The sequence below is a fragment of the Natator depressus genome, chromosome 22 (assembly GCF_965152275.1).
Source record: "Natator depressus isolate rNatDep1 chromosome 22, rNatDep2.hap1, whole genome shotgun sequence".
NCBI lineage: Eukaryota > Metazoa > Chordata > Testudines > Cheloniidae > Natator > Natator depressus.
This window is the reverse complement of record NC_134255.1, coordinates 18,144,736-18,164,634: the sequence shown is the minus strand read 5'-3', so window position 1 is coordinate 18,164,634 and position 19,899 is coordinate 18,144,736. Positions and strand designations below refer to the sequence as shown.

Sequence of the window (19,899 nt, the reverse complement as noted above, 5' to 3'; positions counted from 1 at the left end):
CCGCCCGGGATAAGTCACGAGTAAGATTTCACTTCAAATCTCAAAAAAGCCAAGTAGAAATCATTCTGGGGGAATTTACTGTGGGTGACAGAAACAGAACCTCAACCCTTCTTAAAGGCGGGTCGCTCGGCCAGAGGCACAAGAAGGCTCCCCTAGTTTAAGCGTGAGAGGATTAAGACCTTGCCCCCCGGTTACAGGGCGGTCATTTTACCTGGCGTGTGCAAGTGACCTGTGGCTTAATTAGCACAGCAAAGGGGACCCGAACCCTGCTTACAGGGTGGTCCTTAAGCCAGGGCCATTCCGATGGGCCAGAGCGAAAAGCGCTGAAAAGGAGAGACCTCCGTTCCCTCGCTAGAGGGAGGTCTCGTTGCCCAGGGAGTGCCAACGGCCCAAGGCAAGCTCAAAAGGGGAGACCTGCACCCTTCTTACAGGGAGAGGTCAATGGCACAGGGCATTTTAAAGGCGAGGTGCTAAGGAGCTGAAAGCCACAGAGACCTCAACCCTTCTTAAAGGGGGGTCGCTCAGCCTCAGCCTTGGAAGGGAGACCCATAAAGCATTTTGGTTGGCAAGGAATGGACCTGGATCCCTGTTTATAGGGAGGTCCCCTCAAGGGGGATTTAAACCTGTGCGGAGAAGTGTCGATGCCGAGCCCTCGGTACAGGGGTGCAGTGCGTGCAGCGTTTCGCCGTGGCATTTTCTTCCCTTTTCCTGCAGTTTCTTTGGGGCTTGTGTCGTCTTGTCCATTTTGTGCGTTGAGTTGCTAGAAAGAGAGAGAAAGAAAGAGAGAGGTGAAGCGGCTTAGGTGTGGCTCAGTAGACGGCATGATTACAAGGTACATTGGCAAGGTAGTCGCCCCTGGTGGAAATTACCCTAATTCCTAGTTTTCGGCACCGATCTCTGGCAGAGAGCAGGAGAGCTGGCAGCAGAAGGGAGGTCCAGGTGGATGCGGAGTACGCTGGCTTTGACTTGGCTGAGTGCATGAGTGAGGAGGGCACGGCACAGCGAGTAGGACAAAGCCTGAACCCTCTCAAGAGGCTGGTTGCTAGAACTCCCTTCCAAATGGCCGTGTTCTCTTGTGAAAGGCAGGGAAAGACCCACACCCTAGTTAGAGGGAGCTCACTTTAGAGCTTGGCATTAAGAGGGCCAATGCAGAGAGGAGAAAAGGGAAACAGACCTGAACCCTGATTACAGGGCCATCCTGCCTTTCTTTAGGAAAATACTCCTCCTTTAAACAAGGGGGGGAAAGGAAAGTGGCCAATGTGAAAAGATCTGGAAATGAACAGGTAAGGGAGGGGTCCTGCTGAGTCTCCCCTTTCCAGTCAATCCTCCCTCCCTCAGCGACACCCTTCCCGACTTACCTTCCTACCCCACCAAGAAAATTACAACTTTGTGCCCCCTAAGCTTGACCAGAAAAGACACCTCTTACTTGTGACGCAGCCCTGTTAATAGGGTTAGGTGCACCCACGTGCCGGCTCTGAATACCACCACATCTACCTACAAGACCCGAGCATCACCACATTTCAGAAAGGACAGCCACATCAATCCCTTCCAACATAGCCCTAGGAATATCCTCTGTCGATCACCAGAGAGAGACAAGGCCTGGAATTGGGACACAACTTAGGGAGCTGTCCGAATCTCGACAGGTAACCCTCATCTGTCCGACAGTGTCTTTCTTGTGCACAAGAAAACAAAGGGTCACAGTTGAGGTTGGTTGAGCAGTGTAAATTGGGCAGGGCAAAAGGAATTGCGGAAGGATTACACGGAAGTGAGGGTCTGAAAGGAGCCCCCCACCTCACCTGTTCATTTCCAGTCTTTGTGACCTGTTGGGCGATTTCTTGGCTTTTTTGAGAAAAGGGGCGACTTTTCCACGGCCTCCACCATCCCCTTACAGCCGGCCCTTCGCCACACCATGTTCCGTCCGCCCAGGATAAGTCACGAGTAAGATTTCACTTCAAATCTCAAAAAAGCCAAGTAGAAATCATTCTGGGGGAATTTACTGTGAGTGACAGAAACAGAACCTCAACCCTTCTTAAAGGGGGGTCGCTCTGCCAGAGGCACAAGAAGGCTCCCCTAGTTTAAGCGTGAGAGGATTAAGACCTTGCCCCCCGGTTACAGGGCGGTCATTTTACCTGGCGTGTGCAAGTGACCTGTGGCTTAATTAGCACGGCAAAGGGGAGCCGAACCCTGCTTACAGGGTGGTCCTTAAGACAGGGCCATTCCGATGGGCCAGAGCGAAAAGCGCTGAAAAGGAGAGACCTCCGTTCCCTCGGTAGAGGGAGGTCTCGTTGACCAGGGAGTGCCAACGGCCCAAGGCAAGCTCGAAAGGGGAGACCTGCACCCTTCTTACAGGGAGAGGTCAATGGCACAGGGCATTTTAAAGGCTAGGTGCGAAGGAGCTGAAAGCCACAGAGACCTCAACCCTTTTGAAAGGGGGGTCGCTCAGCCAGAGGCACAAAAAGGCTCCCCTAGTTTAAGCGTGAGAGGATTAAGACCTTGCCCCCCGGTTACAGGGCGGTCATTTTACCTGGCGTGTGCAAGTGACCTGTGGCTTAATTAGCACAGCAAAGGGGACCCGAACCCTGCTTACAGGGTGGTCCTTAAGCCAGGGCCATTCCGATGGGCCAGAGCGAAAAGCGCTGAAAAGGAGAGACCTCCGTTCCCTCGCTAGAGGGAGGTCTCGTTGCCCAGGGAGTGCCAACGGCCCAAGGCAAGCTCAAAAGGGGAGACCTGCACCCTTCTTACAGGGAGAGGTCAATGGCACAGGGCATTTTAAAGGCGAGGTGCTAAGGAGCTGAAAGCCACAGAGACCTCAACCCTTCTTAAAGGGGGGTCGCTCAGCCTCAGCCTTGGAAGGGAGACCCATAAAGCATTTTGGTTGGCAAGGAATGGACCTGGATCCCTGTTTATAGGGAGGTCCCCTCAAGGGGGATTTAAACCTGTGCGGAGAAGTGTCGATGCCGAGCCCTCGGTACAGGGGTGCAGTGCGTGCAGCGTTTCGCCGTGGCATTTTCTTCCCTTTTCCTGCAGTTTCTTTGGGGCTTGTGTCGTCTTGTCCATTTTGTGCGTTGAGTTGCTAGAAAGAGAGAGAAAGAAAGAGAGAGGTGAAGCGGCTTAGGTGTGGCTCAGTAGACGGCATGATTACAAGGTACATTGGCAAGGTAGTCGCCCCTGGTGGAAATTACCCTAATTCCTAGTTTTCGGCACCGATCTCTGGCGGAGAGCAGGAGAGCTGGCAGCAGAAGGGAGGTCCAGGTGGATGCGGAGTACGCTGGCTTTGACTTGGCTGAGTGCATGAGTGAGGAGGGCACGGCACAGCGAGTAGGACAAAGCCTGAACCCTCTCAAGAGGCTGGTTGCTAGAACTCCCTTCCAAATGGCCGTGTTCTCTTGTGAAAGGCAGGGAAAGACCCACACCCTAGTTAGAGGGAGCTCACTTTAGAGCTTGGCATTAAGAGGGCCAATGCAGAGAGGAGAAAAGGGAAACAGACCTGAACCCTGATTACAGGGCCATCCTGCCTTTCTTTAGGAAAATACTCCTCCTTTAAACAAGGGGGGGAAAGGAAAGTGGCCAATGTGAAAAGATCTGGAAATGAACAGGTAAGGGAGGGGTCCTGCTGAGTCTCCCCTTTCCAGTCAATCCTCCCTCCCTCAGCGACACCCTTCCCGACTTACCTTCCTACCCCACCAAGAAAATTACAACTTTGTGCCCCCTAAGCTTGACCAGAAAAGACACCTCTTACTTGTGACGCAGCCCTGTTAATAGGGTTAGGTGCACCCACGTGCCGGCTCTGAATACCACCACATCTACCTACAAGACCTGAGCATCACCACATTTCAGAAAGGACAGCCACATCAATCCCTTCCAACATAACCGTAGGAATATCCTCTGTCGATCACCAGAGAGAGACAAGGCCTGGAATTGGGACACAACTTAGGGAGCTGTCCGAATCTCGACAGGTAACCCTCATCAGTCCGACAGTGTCTTTCTTGTGCACAAGAAAACAAAGGGTCACAGTTGAGGTTGGTTGAGCAGTGTAAATTGGGCAGGGCAAAAGGAATTGCGGAAGGATTACACGGAAGTGAGGGTCTGAAAGGAGCCCCCCACCTCACCTGTTCATTTCCAGCCTTTGTGACCTGTTGGGCGATTTCTTGGCTTTTTTGAGAAAAGGGGCGACTTTTCCACGGCCTCCACCATCCCCTTACAGCCGGCCCTTCGCCACACCATGTTCCGTCCGCCCGGGATAAGTCACGAGTAAGATTTCACTTCAAATCTCAAAAAAGCCAAGTAGAAATCATTCTGGGGGAATTTACTGTGAGTGACAGAAACAGAACCTCAACCCTTCTTAAAGGGGGTCGCTCGGCCAGAGGCACAAGAAGGCTCCCCTAGTTTAAGCGTGAGAGGTTAAGACCTTGCCCCCCGGTTACAGGGCGGTCATTTTACCTGGCGTGTGCAAGTGACCTGTGGCTTAATTAGCACGGCAAAGGGGAGCCGAACCCTGCTTACAGGGTGGTCCTTAAGCCAGGGCCATTCCGATGGGCCAGAGCGAAAAGCGCTGAAAAGGAGAGTCCTCCGTTCCCTCGGTAGAGGGTGGTCTCGTTGCCCAGCAAGTGCCAACGGCCCAAGGCAAGCTCGAAAGGGGAGACCTGCACCCTTCTTACAGGGAGAGGTCAATGGCACAGGGCATTTTAAAGGCTAGGTGCTAAGGAGCTCAAAGCCACAGAGACCTCAACCCTTCTTAGAGGGGGGTCGCTCAGCCTCAGCTTTGGAAGGGAGACCCATAAAGCATTTTGGCTGGCAAGGAATGGACCTGGATCCCTGTTTACAGGGAGGTCCCCTCAAGGGGGATTTAAACCTGTGCGGAGAAGTGTCGATGCCGAGCCCTCGGTACAGGGGTGCAGTGCGTGCAGCGTTTCGCCGTGGCTTTTTCTTCCCTTTTCCTGCAGTTTCTTTGGTGCTTGTGTCGTCTTGTCCATTTTGTGCGTTGAGTTGCTAGAAAAAAAGAGGTGAAGCGGCTTAGGTGTGGCTCAGTAGACGGCATGATTACAAGGTACATTGGCAAGGTAGTCGCCCCTGGTGGAAATTACCCTAATTCCTAGTTTTCTGCACCAATCTCTGTCAGAGAGCAGGAGAGCTTGCAGCAGAACTCAGCACCTTGTTCCTCGTCTGCACAAACTCCTTAGGCTTCCTTTTATCGTCTGTTCCCGGTTAGCTGAAGCCTGCACACAGAGTTGCCCCCTAGGGCCATTGGTCTCGTGAGTGCACGCTGCTTTTGGAGTTTCCTTCCCAGTACTTGTTGTCATATCTGTCAAAGACCCTTTTTCTCTTTCTTCCCTGTGTCCCTTCCCAGTAAGGGCATCATTTACAGTTTTACCTGCCCAGCATCTTCTGCTCAGGCCTTGGTGCCGGGTTCTGTGGTTTGTGACCCAGCACGTTCTGTGCTGTCACTGTGAGCTATCTCCTTCGTTTTCCCACTGAACGCTCCTGAGCAATCAGCTGGAACCACCAGTGGGCTTTGCCACCCTGCATTTCCTGCCCAGTCATTATTCTGCCCAGCACCTCCAGTGCTGTGAGCTCAACCAGCTCTGGGCTTTCCGGCCCAACACCTCCTGTCCAGTCAGCGTGAGCTGCCTCGGTGATTTTCCCTCCCAGCGCCTCCTGCCCAATCAGGAAAACCCACCTCTGGGCTTTCCCACCTGGCACCTCCTGACCAGTCAGCACCAGCCGCCTCAGTGATTTTCCCTTCCAACACCTCCTGCCCAGTTAGCGTAAGCAGTCTCGGTCATTTACTTGCCCAACATCTCCTACCCAGTCAGCACTAGCTGCCTCCAATGATATTCCCTCCCAGCACCTCCTGTGCTGTGAGCTCGACCCACCTCTGGGCTTTCCCGCCCAGCACCTCCTACCCAGTCAGCACGCGCACCTCAGTGACTTTTCCCTCCCAACACCTCCTGCCCAGTCAGTGTGAGCTACCTCAGTCATTTTCCTGCCCAGCGCCTTCTGTGCTGTGCGCTCGACCCACCTCAGGGCTTTCCCGCCCAACTTGTCCTACCCAGAGAGCGAGAGCCGCCTCCGATGATATTCCTGCCCAGCGCCTCCTGCCCAATCAGAAAAACCCACTTCTTGGCTTTCCCTCCCAACTCCTCCTACCCAGTCAGTGTGAGCCGTCTCGGTAATCTTCCCTCCCAACTCCTCCTGCCCAGTCAGTGAAATCCACCTCTGGGCTTTCCCACCCAGCGCCTCCTGCCCAGTCAGTGCCAACCACCTCAGTGATTTTTCCCTCCCAACTCCTCCTACCCAGTCAGCGCGAGCCACGTCCAGTGATATTCCCGCCCAGCACCTCCTGCCCAGTGAGCACGAGCACCTCAGTGACTTTTCCCTCCCAACACATCCTGCCCCGTCAGCGTGAGCCACCTCCAGTGATTTTCCCACCCAGCACCTCCTGCCCAGTCAGCGTGTGCCATTTCAGTGATTTTCCTGCCCAGCACCTCCTGCCCAATCGGTGAAACCCATCTCTGGGCTTTCCCGCCCAGCGCCTCCTGCCCAGTCAGCGCCAGCCACCTCCAGTGATTTTCCCTGCCAGCACCGCCTGCCCAGTCAGCGCGAACTGCCTCAGAGATTTTCCCGCTCAGCACCTCCTGTGCTGTGCACTTGACCTACCTCAGGGCTTTCCCGCCCAACGCCTCCTACCCAGTCAGCGCGAGCCGTCTCGGTGATTTTCCTCCCAACACCTCCTACCCAGTCAGCGAAACCCATCTCAGGGCTTTCCCGCCCAATTCTTCCTGCCCAGTCAGCGCGAGCGCCTCAGTGATATTCCCGCCCAGCACCTCCAGTGCTGTGAGCTCGACCCACCTCTGGGCTTCCCTCCCAACACCTCCTGCCCAGTCAGCACCAGCCTCCTCTGTGATTTTCCTGCCCAACACCTCCTACCCAGTCAGCGCGACCCGCCACAGTGATTTTCCCGCCCAGCGCCTCCTGCCCAGTCAGTGAAATCCACCTCCATGACTTTTCCTACCCAGTCAGCACGAGCTGCGTCAGTGAATTTCCCTCCCAACTCCTCCTACCCAGTCAGCGCGAGCCGCCTCCAGTGATATTCCCACGCAGCGCCTCCTGTGCTGTGAGCTCAACCCACCTCTGGGCTTTCCCGCCCAGCGCCTCCTACCCAGTCAGCACAAGCACCTCAGAGACTTTTCCCTCCCAACACCTCCTGCCCAGTCAGCACGAACTGCCTCAGTCATTTTCCTGCCCAGCGCCTTCTGTGCTGTGAGCTCAACCCACCTCTGGGCTTTCCCGCCCAACTCCTCCTGTCCAGTCAGCGCGAGCTGCCTCAGTGACTTTCCCTCCCAACACCTCCTGCCCAGTCAGCAAAACCCACCTCTGGGCTTTCCCGCCCGGTGCCTCCTGCCCAGTCAGCGTGAGCCGTCTTGGTGATTCTCCCGCCCAGCACCTCCTGCCCAATCGGTGAAACCCATCTCTGGGCTTTCCCGCCCAGCGCCTCCTGCCCAGTCAGCACCAGCCACCTCCAGTGATTTTCCCTGCCAGCACCGCCTGCCCAGTCAGCGCGAACTGCCTCAGAGATTTTCCCGCTCAGCACCTCCTGTGCTGTGCACTCGACCTACCTCAGGGCTTTCCCGCCCAACGCCTCCTACCCAGTCAGCGCGAGCCGTCTCGGTGATTTTCCTCCCAACACCTCCTACCCAGTCAGCGAAACCCATCTCAGGGCTTTCCCGCCCAATTCTTCCTGCCCAGTCAGCGCGAGCGCCTCAGTGATATTCCCGCCCAGCACCTCCAGTGCTGTGAGCTCGACCCACCTCTGGGCTTCCCTCCCAACACCTCCTGCCCAGTCAGCACCAGCCTCCTCTGTGATTTTCCTGCCCAACACCTCCTACCCAGTCAGCGCGACCCGCCACAGTGATTTTCCCGCCCAGCGCCTCCTGCCCAGTCAGTGAAATCCACCTCCATGACTTTTCCTACCCAGTCAGCACGAGCTGCGTCAGTGAATTTCCCTCCCAACTCCTCCTACCCAGTCAGTGCGAGCTGCCTCCAGTGATATTCCCACGCAGCGCCTCCTGTGCTGTGAGCTCAACCCACCTCTGGGCTTTCCCGCCCAGCGCCTCCTACCCAGTCAGCACAAGCACCTCAGAGACTTTTCCCTCCCAACACCTCCTGCCCAGTCAGCACGAACTGCCTCAGTCATTTTCCTGCCCAGCGCCTTCTGTGCTGTGAGCTCAACCCACCTCTGGGCTTTCCCGCCCAACTCCTCCTGTCCAGTCAGCGCGAGCTGCCTCAGTGACTTTCCCTCCCAACACCTCCTGCCCAGTCAGCAAAACCCACCTCTGGGCTTTCCCGCCCGGTGCCTCCTGCCCAGTCAGCGTGAGCCGTCTTGGTGATTCTCCCGCCCAGCACCTCCTGCCCAATCGGTGAAACCCATCTCTGGGCTTTCCCGCCCAGCGCCTCCTGCCCAGTCAGCGCCAGCCACCTCCAGTGATTTTCCCTGCCAGCACCGCCTGCCCAGTCAGCGCGAACTGCCTCAGAGATTTTCCCGCTCAGCACCTCCTGTGCTGTGCACTTGACCTACCTCAGGGCTTTCCCGCCCAACGCCTCCTACCCAGTCAGCGCGAGCCGTCTCGGTGATTTTCCTCCCAACACCTCCTACCCAGTCAGCGAAACCCATCTCAGGGCTTTCCCGCCCAATTCTTCCTGCCCAGTCAGCGCGAGCGCCTCAGTGATATTCCCGCCCAGCACCTCCAGTGCTGTGAGCTCGACCCACCTCTGGGCTTCCCTCCCAACACCTCCTGCCCAGTCAGCACCAGCCTCCTCTGTGATTTTCCTGCCCAACACCTCCTACCCAGTCAGCGCGACCCGCCACAGTGATTTTCCCGCCCAGCGCCTCCTGCCCAGTCAGTGAAATCCACCTCCATGACTTTTCCTACCCAGTCAGCACGAGCTGCGTCAGTGAATTTCCCTCCCAACTCCTCCTACCCAGTCAGCGCGAGCCGCCTCCAGTGATATTCCCACGCAGCGCCTCCTGTGCTGTGAGCTCAACCCACCTCTGGGCTTTCCCGCCCAGCGCCTCCTACCCAGTCAGCACAAGCACCTCAGAGACTTTTCCCTCCCAACACCTCCTGCCCAGTCAGCACGAACTGCCTCAGTCATTTTCCTGCCCAGCGCCTTCTGTGCTGTGAGCTCAACCCACCTCTGGGCTTTCCCGCCCAACTCCTCCTGTCCAGTCAGCGCGAGCTGCCTCAGTGACTTTCCCTCCCAACACCTCCTGCCCAGTCAGCAAAACCCACCTCTGGGCTTTCCCGCCCGGTGCCTCCTGCCCAGTCAGCGTGAGCCGTCTTGGTGATTCTCCCGCCCAGCACCTCCTGCCCAATCGGTGAAACCCATCTCTGGGCTTTCCCGCCCAGCGCCTCCTGCCCAGTCAGCACCAGCCACCTCCAGTGATATTCCCCCCCAGCACCTCCTGTGCTGTGAGCTCGACCCACCTCTGGGCTTTACCACCCAGCATCTCCTGTTCTGTCAGCTGGACCCACCTCCAGGCTTCTCCCACCCAGCACCTCCTGCCTTGTCAGAGCCAGCCACCTCAGTGAGTTTCCCACACAGCATCTCCTGTGCTGTGAGCTCGATCCACCTCTGGGCTTTCCCGCCCAGCACCTCCTACCCAGTCAGCTGGACCCACCTCCAGGCCACTCCCGGCCAGCAGAGATGAAGCAGAGGCCGGCTGAATCACTGCCCTCCAGCGGCTCGCCTGCTCGCCCTCCCACCCAGCCCAACACTCATGAACCTTTTAAAGAATTTCCATGCAGCTTGCAGGCACTTCACCCTGTCACTGATCCTTTTTACTGCCAGCTAACTAGCCTCCTGTTTGTGTCGTTCCCCTTTTGGAAAGGGATTGCATTGCTGGGGATATTGCCCAGCTACCTTCACCTCTTGGACCAGATCATGTGCAGTGCTTAGGACTCGGGCTGTCAATTAATCTCAGTTAACGCACACGATTAATGCCAAACAAATTAACTAGATTAATTTCAGTCCACTCAGTCCTACTTCTTGTTCAGCGAAACACTAGACAAACAAGTTTGTTTACATTTACGGATGATAACGCTGCCTGCTTTTTATTTACAATGTCACCTGAAAGTGAGAACTGGCGTTCAGATGGCACTGTTGTAGCTGGTGTTGCAAGGTATTTACATGCCAGATGCACTAAATGTTCGCATGCCCTTTCATGCTTTGACTTGTAGGCTCTAAAATTTTACATTGTTTTGTGCAGTTATGTAAAAAAAAAATTCTACATTTGTAAGTTGCACTTTCACGATAAAAGAAATTGCACCACAGTACTTGTATGAGGTGAACTGAAAAATAGTTTCTTTTGTTTATCTGTTTACAGTGCAAATATTTGTAATCAAAAGTAATATAAAGTGAGCACTGTACACTTTGTATTCTGTGTTGTAACTGAAATCAATATATTTGACAATGTAGCTCAGCTCTGAATATTAGGGCCTGGGTGACTGAGGGGCAGGAAGCCAGGCTGTGCAGTTTCCTACATTAGTGTACATTAAAGTGCTGTTGTAGGAGACATTTCTAGCCTAAAAACATGGGCAGGAGCAGATTCTGGCTAAAGAATGTTAGCGGAGAAAGATCCTGAGTGTGTGGGGGGGGCGGGGGAGGGGGAGGCACGTTAATCCACAGGGTCTGATCCTGCTGCCAATTGAAACCAATTGGAGCTTTGCTGTTGAATCCAGCTGGAGCAGGAATCGGCCCAAAGTTAGCTGCTTTGCCCAGGCCTGGCTCTTTTGTATGCATATGATCCTCACTGCCATGCTGAGAGCCTTGGAGTGCAGGAGGGGATGACTGTGGGGACTGGACCACCTGGTGTGAACTCTCCAGGACTCTTTGGTAAATGACAGCGTGGGCCCAGCCCTTCACTCTATGAAGGTCTCTAATCTCCCTGCTGTCGCTATTTCCAGTGAGCCCGCCACTGGCGGCAGATCACTGGAGAAGCTGAGCTCCACACAGTGTACAGTATTCTGTGTGGGGCTTTAAGGTGAGTCCTCTGGCAGGTCCTGCTGCTCTTTCTGCAAGAGGATGGGGTTTGCCTTGGAAGTCCTTAGAGAAATATCCCTTCCCCCAACCTTCACTGTTCTACAATCTGCTGCTTAGCCAGTCAGCTGTCACCCTGACCCCCAGATGCGGCTGCATTTCAGAGGTGCTCTTTGTGTAGGGTTGGAACGCATTTTGGGATAAAAGGTGCTGTAAAAATACAGCAGGAGTTGCAGCTCTGGGCCTGGTGGGGTAAGCCCAGGGACGCTGGGCGACCTTGGCAGTGCACTTGCCAGTGTTTTGTTATCAAAAACCAGACTTTTGTTGCTGTTTCTGCATGGTCCTTTTTGCAGTTGATACGTCTGTATTTTCAGCTCAGTGGGCAATCAGTTTACTGGCTGATGTGGTGCCAAGTTGCTCCGTACATCTTTAGACCACTGCAGGCTGCAATCTGTCAGGGGCTTTTTGGACAAGCATATGTTTTTCTACTTATTACGCTGATCTAGTGCACTTTAATCCAGGCACCTAATTCCAAGGAGCTGACAAAGTCAGCCCTGCTCAGCCTGATGACCAGTCCTCCTCCCCCTCGAAGGAAGAGGACCCAGCTAGGCTAGATTGCACCAGGGCAGAGGCAGTGCATTGTCTGCCCTGCAAGAGGCCCCCATTCTGCAGCACATTCAGGCAATGGCAGAGCGAGGTGCGAATCTCCCAAAGATGGGTAAAGGGCACACTGCTGTATGCTGGGCATAGCTATCTGCTACTGGGCTGCCCAGTCTTCTGGGCAGGGACCATGAATATAAGAATGGCCATACCGGGTCAGAGAGCAAAGGTCTATCTAGCCCAGGATCCTGTCTTCTGACAGCGGCCAATGCCAGGTGCCCCAGAGGGAATGAACGGAACAGGTTATCATCAAGTGACCCATCCCCTGTTGCCCATTCAAAGCTTCTGGCAAACAGAGGCTAGGGACACCATCCCTGCCCATCCTGGCTAATAGCCATTGATGGACCTATCCTCCATGAATTTATCTAGCTCTTTTTTTAACCCTGTGTGACAGACCCAGACCAGTGGGGTACAGGAGTCTGGCAGAAGGCAAATATGCTGGCCACTGGATGAATAGTTTTCTGTTCCCTGAGTGACCAGAACAGGGGCTGTGCTAGAGCAATCAGGAACCTGCTAGAACCAATTAAGACAGGCGAGCTAATTAAGACACCTGGAGCCAATTAAGAACATACTAGAACCAATTATGGCAGGCATACTAATCAGGACACCTGGTTTAAAAAGGACCCTCCCATCAGTGTGTGGCAGGAGTGCAAGGAGTGAGAAGGCGTGCTGCTGGAGGAGTACAAGTGTGATCAGGCTTCAGGAGGAAGATCCTGCGGTGAGAATAAAGAAGGTGTTGGGAGGAGGCCATGGGGACGTAGCCCAGGGAGTTGTAGCTGTCATGCAGCTGATACAGGGGACATTGTAGACAGCTGCTCTCCACAGGGCCCTGGGCTGGAGCCTGGTGTAGAGGGTGGGCCCTGGTCCCCCCCATCCCCTGACCCGACACAGGAGGAGTTGACCTGGTCTGTGAGCAACACCAGAAGGGAAGGTCTAATTTGGAAAGGGATCTGGCCTGTCCCTGACCCACTAGGTGGGCCACAGAGACTGCGGGGATTGTTCTCTGTTTCCCCCATGCTGGCTAATGATGAGGTTAGCTGAGTGAATGGCAGGTTTGAGTCTCTAGCAAAAGCAGCCAAACTGCGGCCTGCCGTGAAGCTCTGAGGTGACCAAATCTGCCAGAAAGCGCAGGACCCACCAAGGCAGAGGAGGAACTTTGTCTCATCTGTTAGAGGCTTGGCCTTCACAACATCCCCTGGCAAGGAGTTCCACAGGCCGAATGTGTGTTGCGTGAAAAAATACTTACTTGTGTTTGTTTTAAACCTGCTGCCTGTTAATTTCATTTGGTGACCCCTAGCTCTTGTGTTATGAGAAGGAGTAAATAACACTTCCTTATTTACTTTTTCTACATCCAGCATGATTTAAAAAACCTCTGTCATATCCTCCCGTAGTCGTCTCTTTTCCGGAGGCCTTTGGTTTGTCCCTGCTCTCAGGAGGTATGCGGGACTCAAGTGGAGGGATCTGGGTGTGGTCCAGTGCTGTGAGAATGTGTGGCACCGTGCAGTCCTGTGTCAAGAGATGGCCCCTGCGCTGGGGGCATGTCTGAGGAAGCTGAGGCGTAAAGGAAACAGGCTTGTGAGCCACGTGGGCTTCCTGCTGCAGAGGGGCCCTTGAGTTATAAGAACCAGGTGAGGAGATGGCACGGGGAGAAGAGAAGGAGCTTTGGACATGGGAGAGGAGCCGGAGAGCCAGGAATCGCTGTCTCCAGCATTAACATGGGAGAGCTTTGCCAGCTGGGGGTGTGAGGGAGATGGTGATAGCAAGTGCCTCTAGGGAGGGAAAAGTTTCGCTGTGAGCATCCAGCAGATCTCATCTCTCTGGGCCTCAGTTTCCTCCTGTGTTATATGGGGAGAATTCTGATCCACTTGCTGTGGGGGTCAGGTGCCAGGGGCTAGAGCAGGACCTACTGCAGCTGTTCTAGGATAGAACTACAGTTCACTCCACCTGGCTGGGGGTCAGGGGTAGGATGGGTACCAACACCCTCCGCACCAAGGGACGTGGGGAGTTAGGAGTGTGTGTGTGGGGAACTCCTGTCTCTTGGGAGATGGAGCCACTGTGATGGTTCTTTGAAGTCCCCAGGCCCAGAAGAGGATCAATCCCGACCAGGAACGAATGACTCTTGCATCCAAAGTTTCTGCTTTCTGTACGTGTCCTTGCTGGCATCAGCCCCCAGCGCAGTACAGCCCCTTTGCACCATGGCTCTGGGAGTGGAATGAGATGATCAGCTGGCACTCTCTGGGAACTCCCCCTATGGAGCTATCCCACAAGGCAGCATCCTTGCAAGGGGGCTAGGGGGGGCTGGCTGTACAGCAGGATCATCCCCAATGTCAGCCAGTCTGGGGTGTGCTCAGACACCACGGGAGTGAGCAGAGTGTGAATTCCCGGGGCCACAGGGATGGATATTTAGGCCTTTAGGAAGAGCGGGGTGCAGAGGTTGGATCATTATTTTTCCAGCTCATTTCCGTACCGGCTTGTGCCAGAGTCGTCCCCGCTACACAGGGCAGTTGGGTGGGGTCTGGAGAGGTCTGTGCTTTGGGTTGTGGAGGAGATTTGGAAGCAGAAGAAACAGTCAGTGCAGTAAAAATAACCCAAGCCCGGCCTCCTGCTGCCAAACCCATCAGCACTTGGTGAAATAAACACTTTTTTAAAAAGCTCTGGTTATTTAAATATTTACACTGTCTGCCTGGCCTACTTTAATTCCATTAACGAGTTTGAGTGTTTTCCTGGCTCTGTGCTGTCCTTGGGCTGGGAATAGGAGACAGGGGCCCTGAGCCCCTCAGCTGCTTGTCTTTGGAAAGCACCAGATGCTGGGAAGGCACATTAGGGTAGCGTAAGGATAAGCCAGTCGGGCATGTTAGTGGATTAAGGAGACAGACATTAAAAGCCAATCACGGCTTCTAAATATGAGTGTGAGCTGGAATTAACCCTCCTGCCTCCGGCTTGGCAAGAGGCAGGTGCTGCCCTCCGTTAGATGTGGCGACGCTGTTAGATGTGGTCTCCTGACAGGTTGATGCCCACACATGAGTGGACCCTCAATCCTGCAGATGAAAATCTGCAGGGAGGGACGCAGGAGTGGGCAGCCTCTGCTGTCCCTGCTCCTGGCCATGGGGCCCTCTGCAAAACCAGGATAGGCATCTAGCATTACCAGTGTGTGAGGGGGGCAAGTTGATGTTTAGAAAGTGCTTTGAGATCCTGGTATGATAGGCGTCCGGCAGAATAAAGTGTCCTTGCATTGCATGGTGCCGGGGTGGGCTTTGTGGGGCCACAATGTACAGCCTGCATTTCAGGGGTATTTCAGCTGCACGGGGTGGTAGAAATGAGCACAAGTCAAGACATAGCACGATGGTGCGTTGTGGGCAGCAGTGATTCCCCCCTCGGAAGTAGATTTTAACATGAGGCCTTAGAATCCCCACAATGTTAGACAGCAAAACTGTCGGGCATCACAGCCCAGATGCCACCTGTGCTCTTGTGCTGCAGGAGGGCACCAGCAGTAACAATGTGTTTGAACCAAACCTACCATTTAAGGGCTTGAGTCTTGGTCTGGGCTGAACGCTGGCGTGGAAGAGAGGAGAGCAACAAAGACGATAAAATGTTTAGAAAACCTGACCTCTGAGGAAAGTTTAAAAAAACGGGGCATGTTTAGACTTGAGCAAAGAAGTCTGAGGTGGGACCTGAGAACAGTCTTCAAAGGTGCTAAGGGCTGTTCCAAAGAGGGCAGGGATCAATTGTTCTCCATGTCCACTGAAAGCAGGGCAAGAAATAATGGGCTTAATCTGCAGCAAGGGAGATATAGGTAAGATATTAGGAAAACCTTTCTAACTCTAAGGATAGTTAAGCTCTGGAACAGGCTCCCAAGGGAGGTTGTGGAATCCCCATCATTGGAGGTTTTTAAGAATAGGTCAGACAAGCACCTGTCAGGGATGGTCTGAGTTTCCTTGGTCCTGCCTCAGCACAGGGGGAGGACTAGATGACCTATCAAGGTCCCTTCCAGCCCCACATTTCTATGGTTCTGTGAAAGCCCCAGCCCAGGTGCTTCCCACTTCCCCAGCCAAGCTCTGAACCCAAAATGAAAGGTAGGACGGATTGTCCACCACTGGATTTGCTTCCTTTGCCCCTCGGGCTGACTCAGCATCTGCCCTCCCTGGGATGGGAGGGTGAAAGGCTCAGCCCTGCGGCAGCAGGCGTACCCTACATGCAGCCTCCAGAATAGCTTTCCTCCATTCTGTGCACCCAAAGTGATCCTGTGCCAAAATAGCATTTGCATCCAACACCAAGCCAGGGCAGGATCCAGAACCAGCCCTTCTGCAGGGTTGACTCCTTTTAGAATTGTGGCATTCCTGGTTATGGAATTCCTCTTAGAACAAGACCGCAAATGATGTGAATGCCTGCAGACACTGGGTGTGCAGGAAGAGTGGTCTGGCCTTTCCCCTCACGGGGAGGAAGAATCCGTGCCCTGCTCGGGAGGTCGTGGTGGATCTAGCCGGCTTTGCTGAAGGTGCTGGGTCTAAAATGAATTGTCTCTCACTCAGTTCCAGGCCCCCCCGCTGGGATAAAAGCTGTCCCGTCTTCTGCCAGCAGCGTGGTCGTGTCCTGGCTTCCCCCAGCTAAGCCGAATGGGATCATCCGGAAGTATACTATCTTCTGCTCCAGCCCCGGGTCCGGACAGCCAGTAAGTAGGACACGAAGGAGCTTGGGTGATAAGGTGGGTGGTTGGCAATGAAGAATTACCCTTTCTGCTCAGTGGAGACCGCATGCACCCCTGGAGGGCATGCATGAAAACACCCTGGCCCCCCACCCTCAATATGCACCCCCAGCTAGCAGAGCCGCCTTGGGCAAACAGGCACACTTGGCTTGCCGTAGGAGGGAGCTGGGAAACATTCAGCTCCGTGCTCAAGGGGTCAGAAAGCACTCGCAGGGGGGGCCCTCAGCTACATGAGCTAATGGGTCAAATGGAAATGCAGGTGGGAAAGCCTGGGTGCCTTCTTATACTCCTAGCTGTCACCCCTTTTTTGTTTAACAACCTGCCCCACAAGAGTCAAACCCAGGGCACACGTCCCTGCCACTCGACCGAAACAAGTAACTGTTAGCAGATAGGAGTCGTGGGCTGTTATCCCGTAGAAGGGGACGTAACATTTGTCTAGCATTTTGCATTTATTACCTCTGGCTCATCTGGCCCTATGCATTCCTGATGCTCATAATCTAAAGGCACCTCTTAGCAGTGATAGCAGAAGCCCACTGCCCTGCGTATGAAAGCTAATCAGTTGTTTTTACGATGGATTAGTGTATTTCTCTTGCAAGGGTGGATGTTCTGAGTGCACCACAGATGGTTTCTGTCTTAGACACCCCTCCACTTGTACATTTATTGCTGTGGTGTCAGTGGTTTATGGGTGTAGACGCAGCACTGCTGTCAGGGATCGCTTGTGCTTTTAAAAAGCAACCAAGTGACAGGATCTGGTCCCCCCGTCCTTGCAGCCTGCAGGCACAGAGCCCCTCCTGGGAGACTGAGAGCAACGCTGTTCCTGTGGCACAGTTTCTGGACGGGGGGTTTATCCGACCCTGGGGGATTCTCCAGAATGGAAGCAGTCGTTTGGTGGTTCTACCTGGGTGACGCCTTCAACAAACAGGCCCTGGTGTCCAGTGCAACAGCATTTCTTGGGTTTAGAGCTTGCTAGGAGCCCTTGTCTTCTTCCAGGAAACTTGAGGGCAGAAGGAAAGAGGCCAGCGCGTGTGTGAGAGAGTGCAAGAGAGCGCACACATGTGGGGGGTGAATGCTAGTCTTCAGTAAGACTGTGAGGCTGAGCGGAGAGCCAAGCACACAGCAGACAAGGGTCGCATCAGCTGCCCGTCAGCCCGGACCTGCAGCATCCCCGTTATTCCAGAGAACACTGTTCCCTCCCCTCCCAAGCTCTGCTGATGCCCCAGAGCCCTGACCCCCCCAGCCCCTGTTACCCCACTTCTGACTCTCTGCTCCACAGGCTGCTAATTATTCTGAAATGGGCAGACCTGAAGGACTCCCTCCCCCTACAGAAGTCACTCACCCCCAGCCCCTTCCTGAACATGAACTAACTTGAATTCCTACTTCTAGAGGGGAGAAGCCCAAACTGTTAGTTACAGCTGCCCTTCATCTTCCATCACGCAGCTCCCTGCCTGCAGGCCAGGCAGGGGGATGTGCCACGTGGGTAGAGGGGGCTTCTCTTAAACTAGTAGCATCAAGTTTAAAAGAAATAGACCAACTCCAGGAGTGAGAGGGGGAACCTTTAAAGAACTGAGCTGGGATCCCGGGTCACTTCTAGTGTAAGGGGAAAATGGAGGAACCTGCCCTGCCCCCGTACATCCGCCCTGACATTTCTAAGGAGCCTGGCCTGTGGAAGATTCAGGCTCCTTGCGTCTGGTATCAATCCCCCCGGGGTCTATGCTACCTGCAGACACTTCCACTTCATCTACCACGCCCGACTCAGTCTAAAACAAGCTGCTTAGTGGATTCATGTTTTATAGATTTTCATGTTCTGTTGTTTACAAACCTCTCTGAAGTAAATATCTGAGTGATGTTCCAGCGGCAGGTGTGTGTAAGGGAGGCCGTGTCAGGCAGCATGAAAATATCCCACTGAAAGCAAAACAACTCGATACCTACCTCAGAAATCAGAGGAGATAGCCCAGCTGGTCCCATTGGGTCCATCCCACTGGGTCAGTGCAGGATTGGTTCTCGCTGCGTGTGGGCCGTTGGTTTCTCCATCCTCTCTTTTGGTATCTAAGACCTGGGAACTTCCCTAGGGGACATTGTTTTGTAGGCTGATTACTCTCCCTGCTGGGAGGCATTGAGACATGATCCAAAATTTCCTTTGCTCAGCTTCATCCCTTGCTCCTAGTTACACCCGCTCCTCTTCCTCCCAACATTCCACCCTCTTCACACAAAAGGAAACCTGTACAGGAAGTCTCCTAAACTAGCCATCCTCCCTGTCTTACGGTTTGTCTACACCAGGAAGTGTGAGTTTAAAGCAGACTAGCTCTTCCTGATTAACTGCATGTGTGAGCACTCTTATTCTGGAATAAGAGAATCCACACAGGGAGTGAATCAGGAATAACTCCCCAAGTAGACAAGCCCCTGGAGCACTACACAGGAGTATCCCATGGTGCATAGAGGAGGGGGGTCTCCTGCACCTTTCAGAAGACCCTGCTCAACTAGGCAGACGATCTTCGTCTGCCCTGCTCTCCATTAGGGGAGGTATCACTCTGTGGGCACAGCTCTTCTGTGCACCCCTTGCTGTATTTTAGCCAAACTCTGTCATGGGGATACACTCCAGCTGGGATTCCCAAAGGAGCCGAGGAGAATTGGTGCCCAAATCCCATAAGATTTCAATAGGCACTGGCTGGGCGCCTGCCTCCCTTAGGAAATCCCAGCCTTAAGTAAATGGTTTGAATGTGGGAGCCTCAAAACCAGTGCCTAGATGTTAGTGGCCTGGTTTGTCCACGTGCCATGCAGCTAGTAGAATCAGGGCACTGCATCCTGTCAGGACCTCAGGCTGCTTTTATTCAGGTGCTAGAGTTTAGGCCCTGAGCCCTGGACACTTTGGCCTTGGCACTTCCCCTCTCTCTCTCTTTGTGGGCTCCCTCTGTCCCTGAACTGTTGTTGTTCTGCTCTGAATCTTCTCTGTTGGTCACTCTCTGGTTCTGGGTGCTCTGCAGTATGGGGGTTCGGGCAAAGAGTGGCAATTCCTGTTCCATGATGTACCAGCCCCAGCTCGCCGAGGCTTCAGGCTTTTATATTGCATTGCAAGCACATGCCCAGTTGGGCCCCTTTAGCCCCTGCCAGCACCCAGGCTGGGTCCAGTTGTGGCAGTTGATCTTCTGCCAACTCCTAAGAGAAGGTGAGGGCTCATGTCCCCATTTCCATGGGTCAGATGTAGACTGGTTTCTAGACTGATGCCATTTCTACTTTGCCGGGGGAGGGGGAAGGAAAAGCAAAGGATCTGAAACACAGTGGCCGCTCCTGCTGGAGCGGGATTCACAGCAGCAGGACCCAGAACTGGGTGTTGCTGCTACATCGAGCAGGAGAGAGGGATTAATTGGCCTGGAAATAATAGAGCCAAGTGGTGTGGATGAAGGTCGATTTGATTCGGCTCCACACATGGTGCAGGTCCTCACACTCCTGTTACAGAGGGGACTGTGCAAATAAACATGTGTACAATTTGCATTTGCACTATC

The 19,899-nt window shown here is 54.0% G+C and overlaps 1 protein-coding gene across 1 annotated transcript in view; it reads left to right on the top strand.

The window, feature by feature from the left end:
• DSCAML1 (DS cell adhesion molecule like 1) overlaps positions 1-19,899 on the top strand; it is a 325,499-nt gene that overhangs the window by 263,506 nt on the left and 42,094 nt on the right. The window contains exon 20 of the mRNA XM_074936884.1: positions 16,227-16,366. Within this exon, the coding sequence (XP_074792985.1) occupies positions 16,227-16,366 (140 nt within the window). The remainder of the gene's footprint in view (positions 1-16,226; positions 16,367-19,899) is intronic.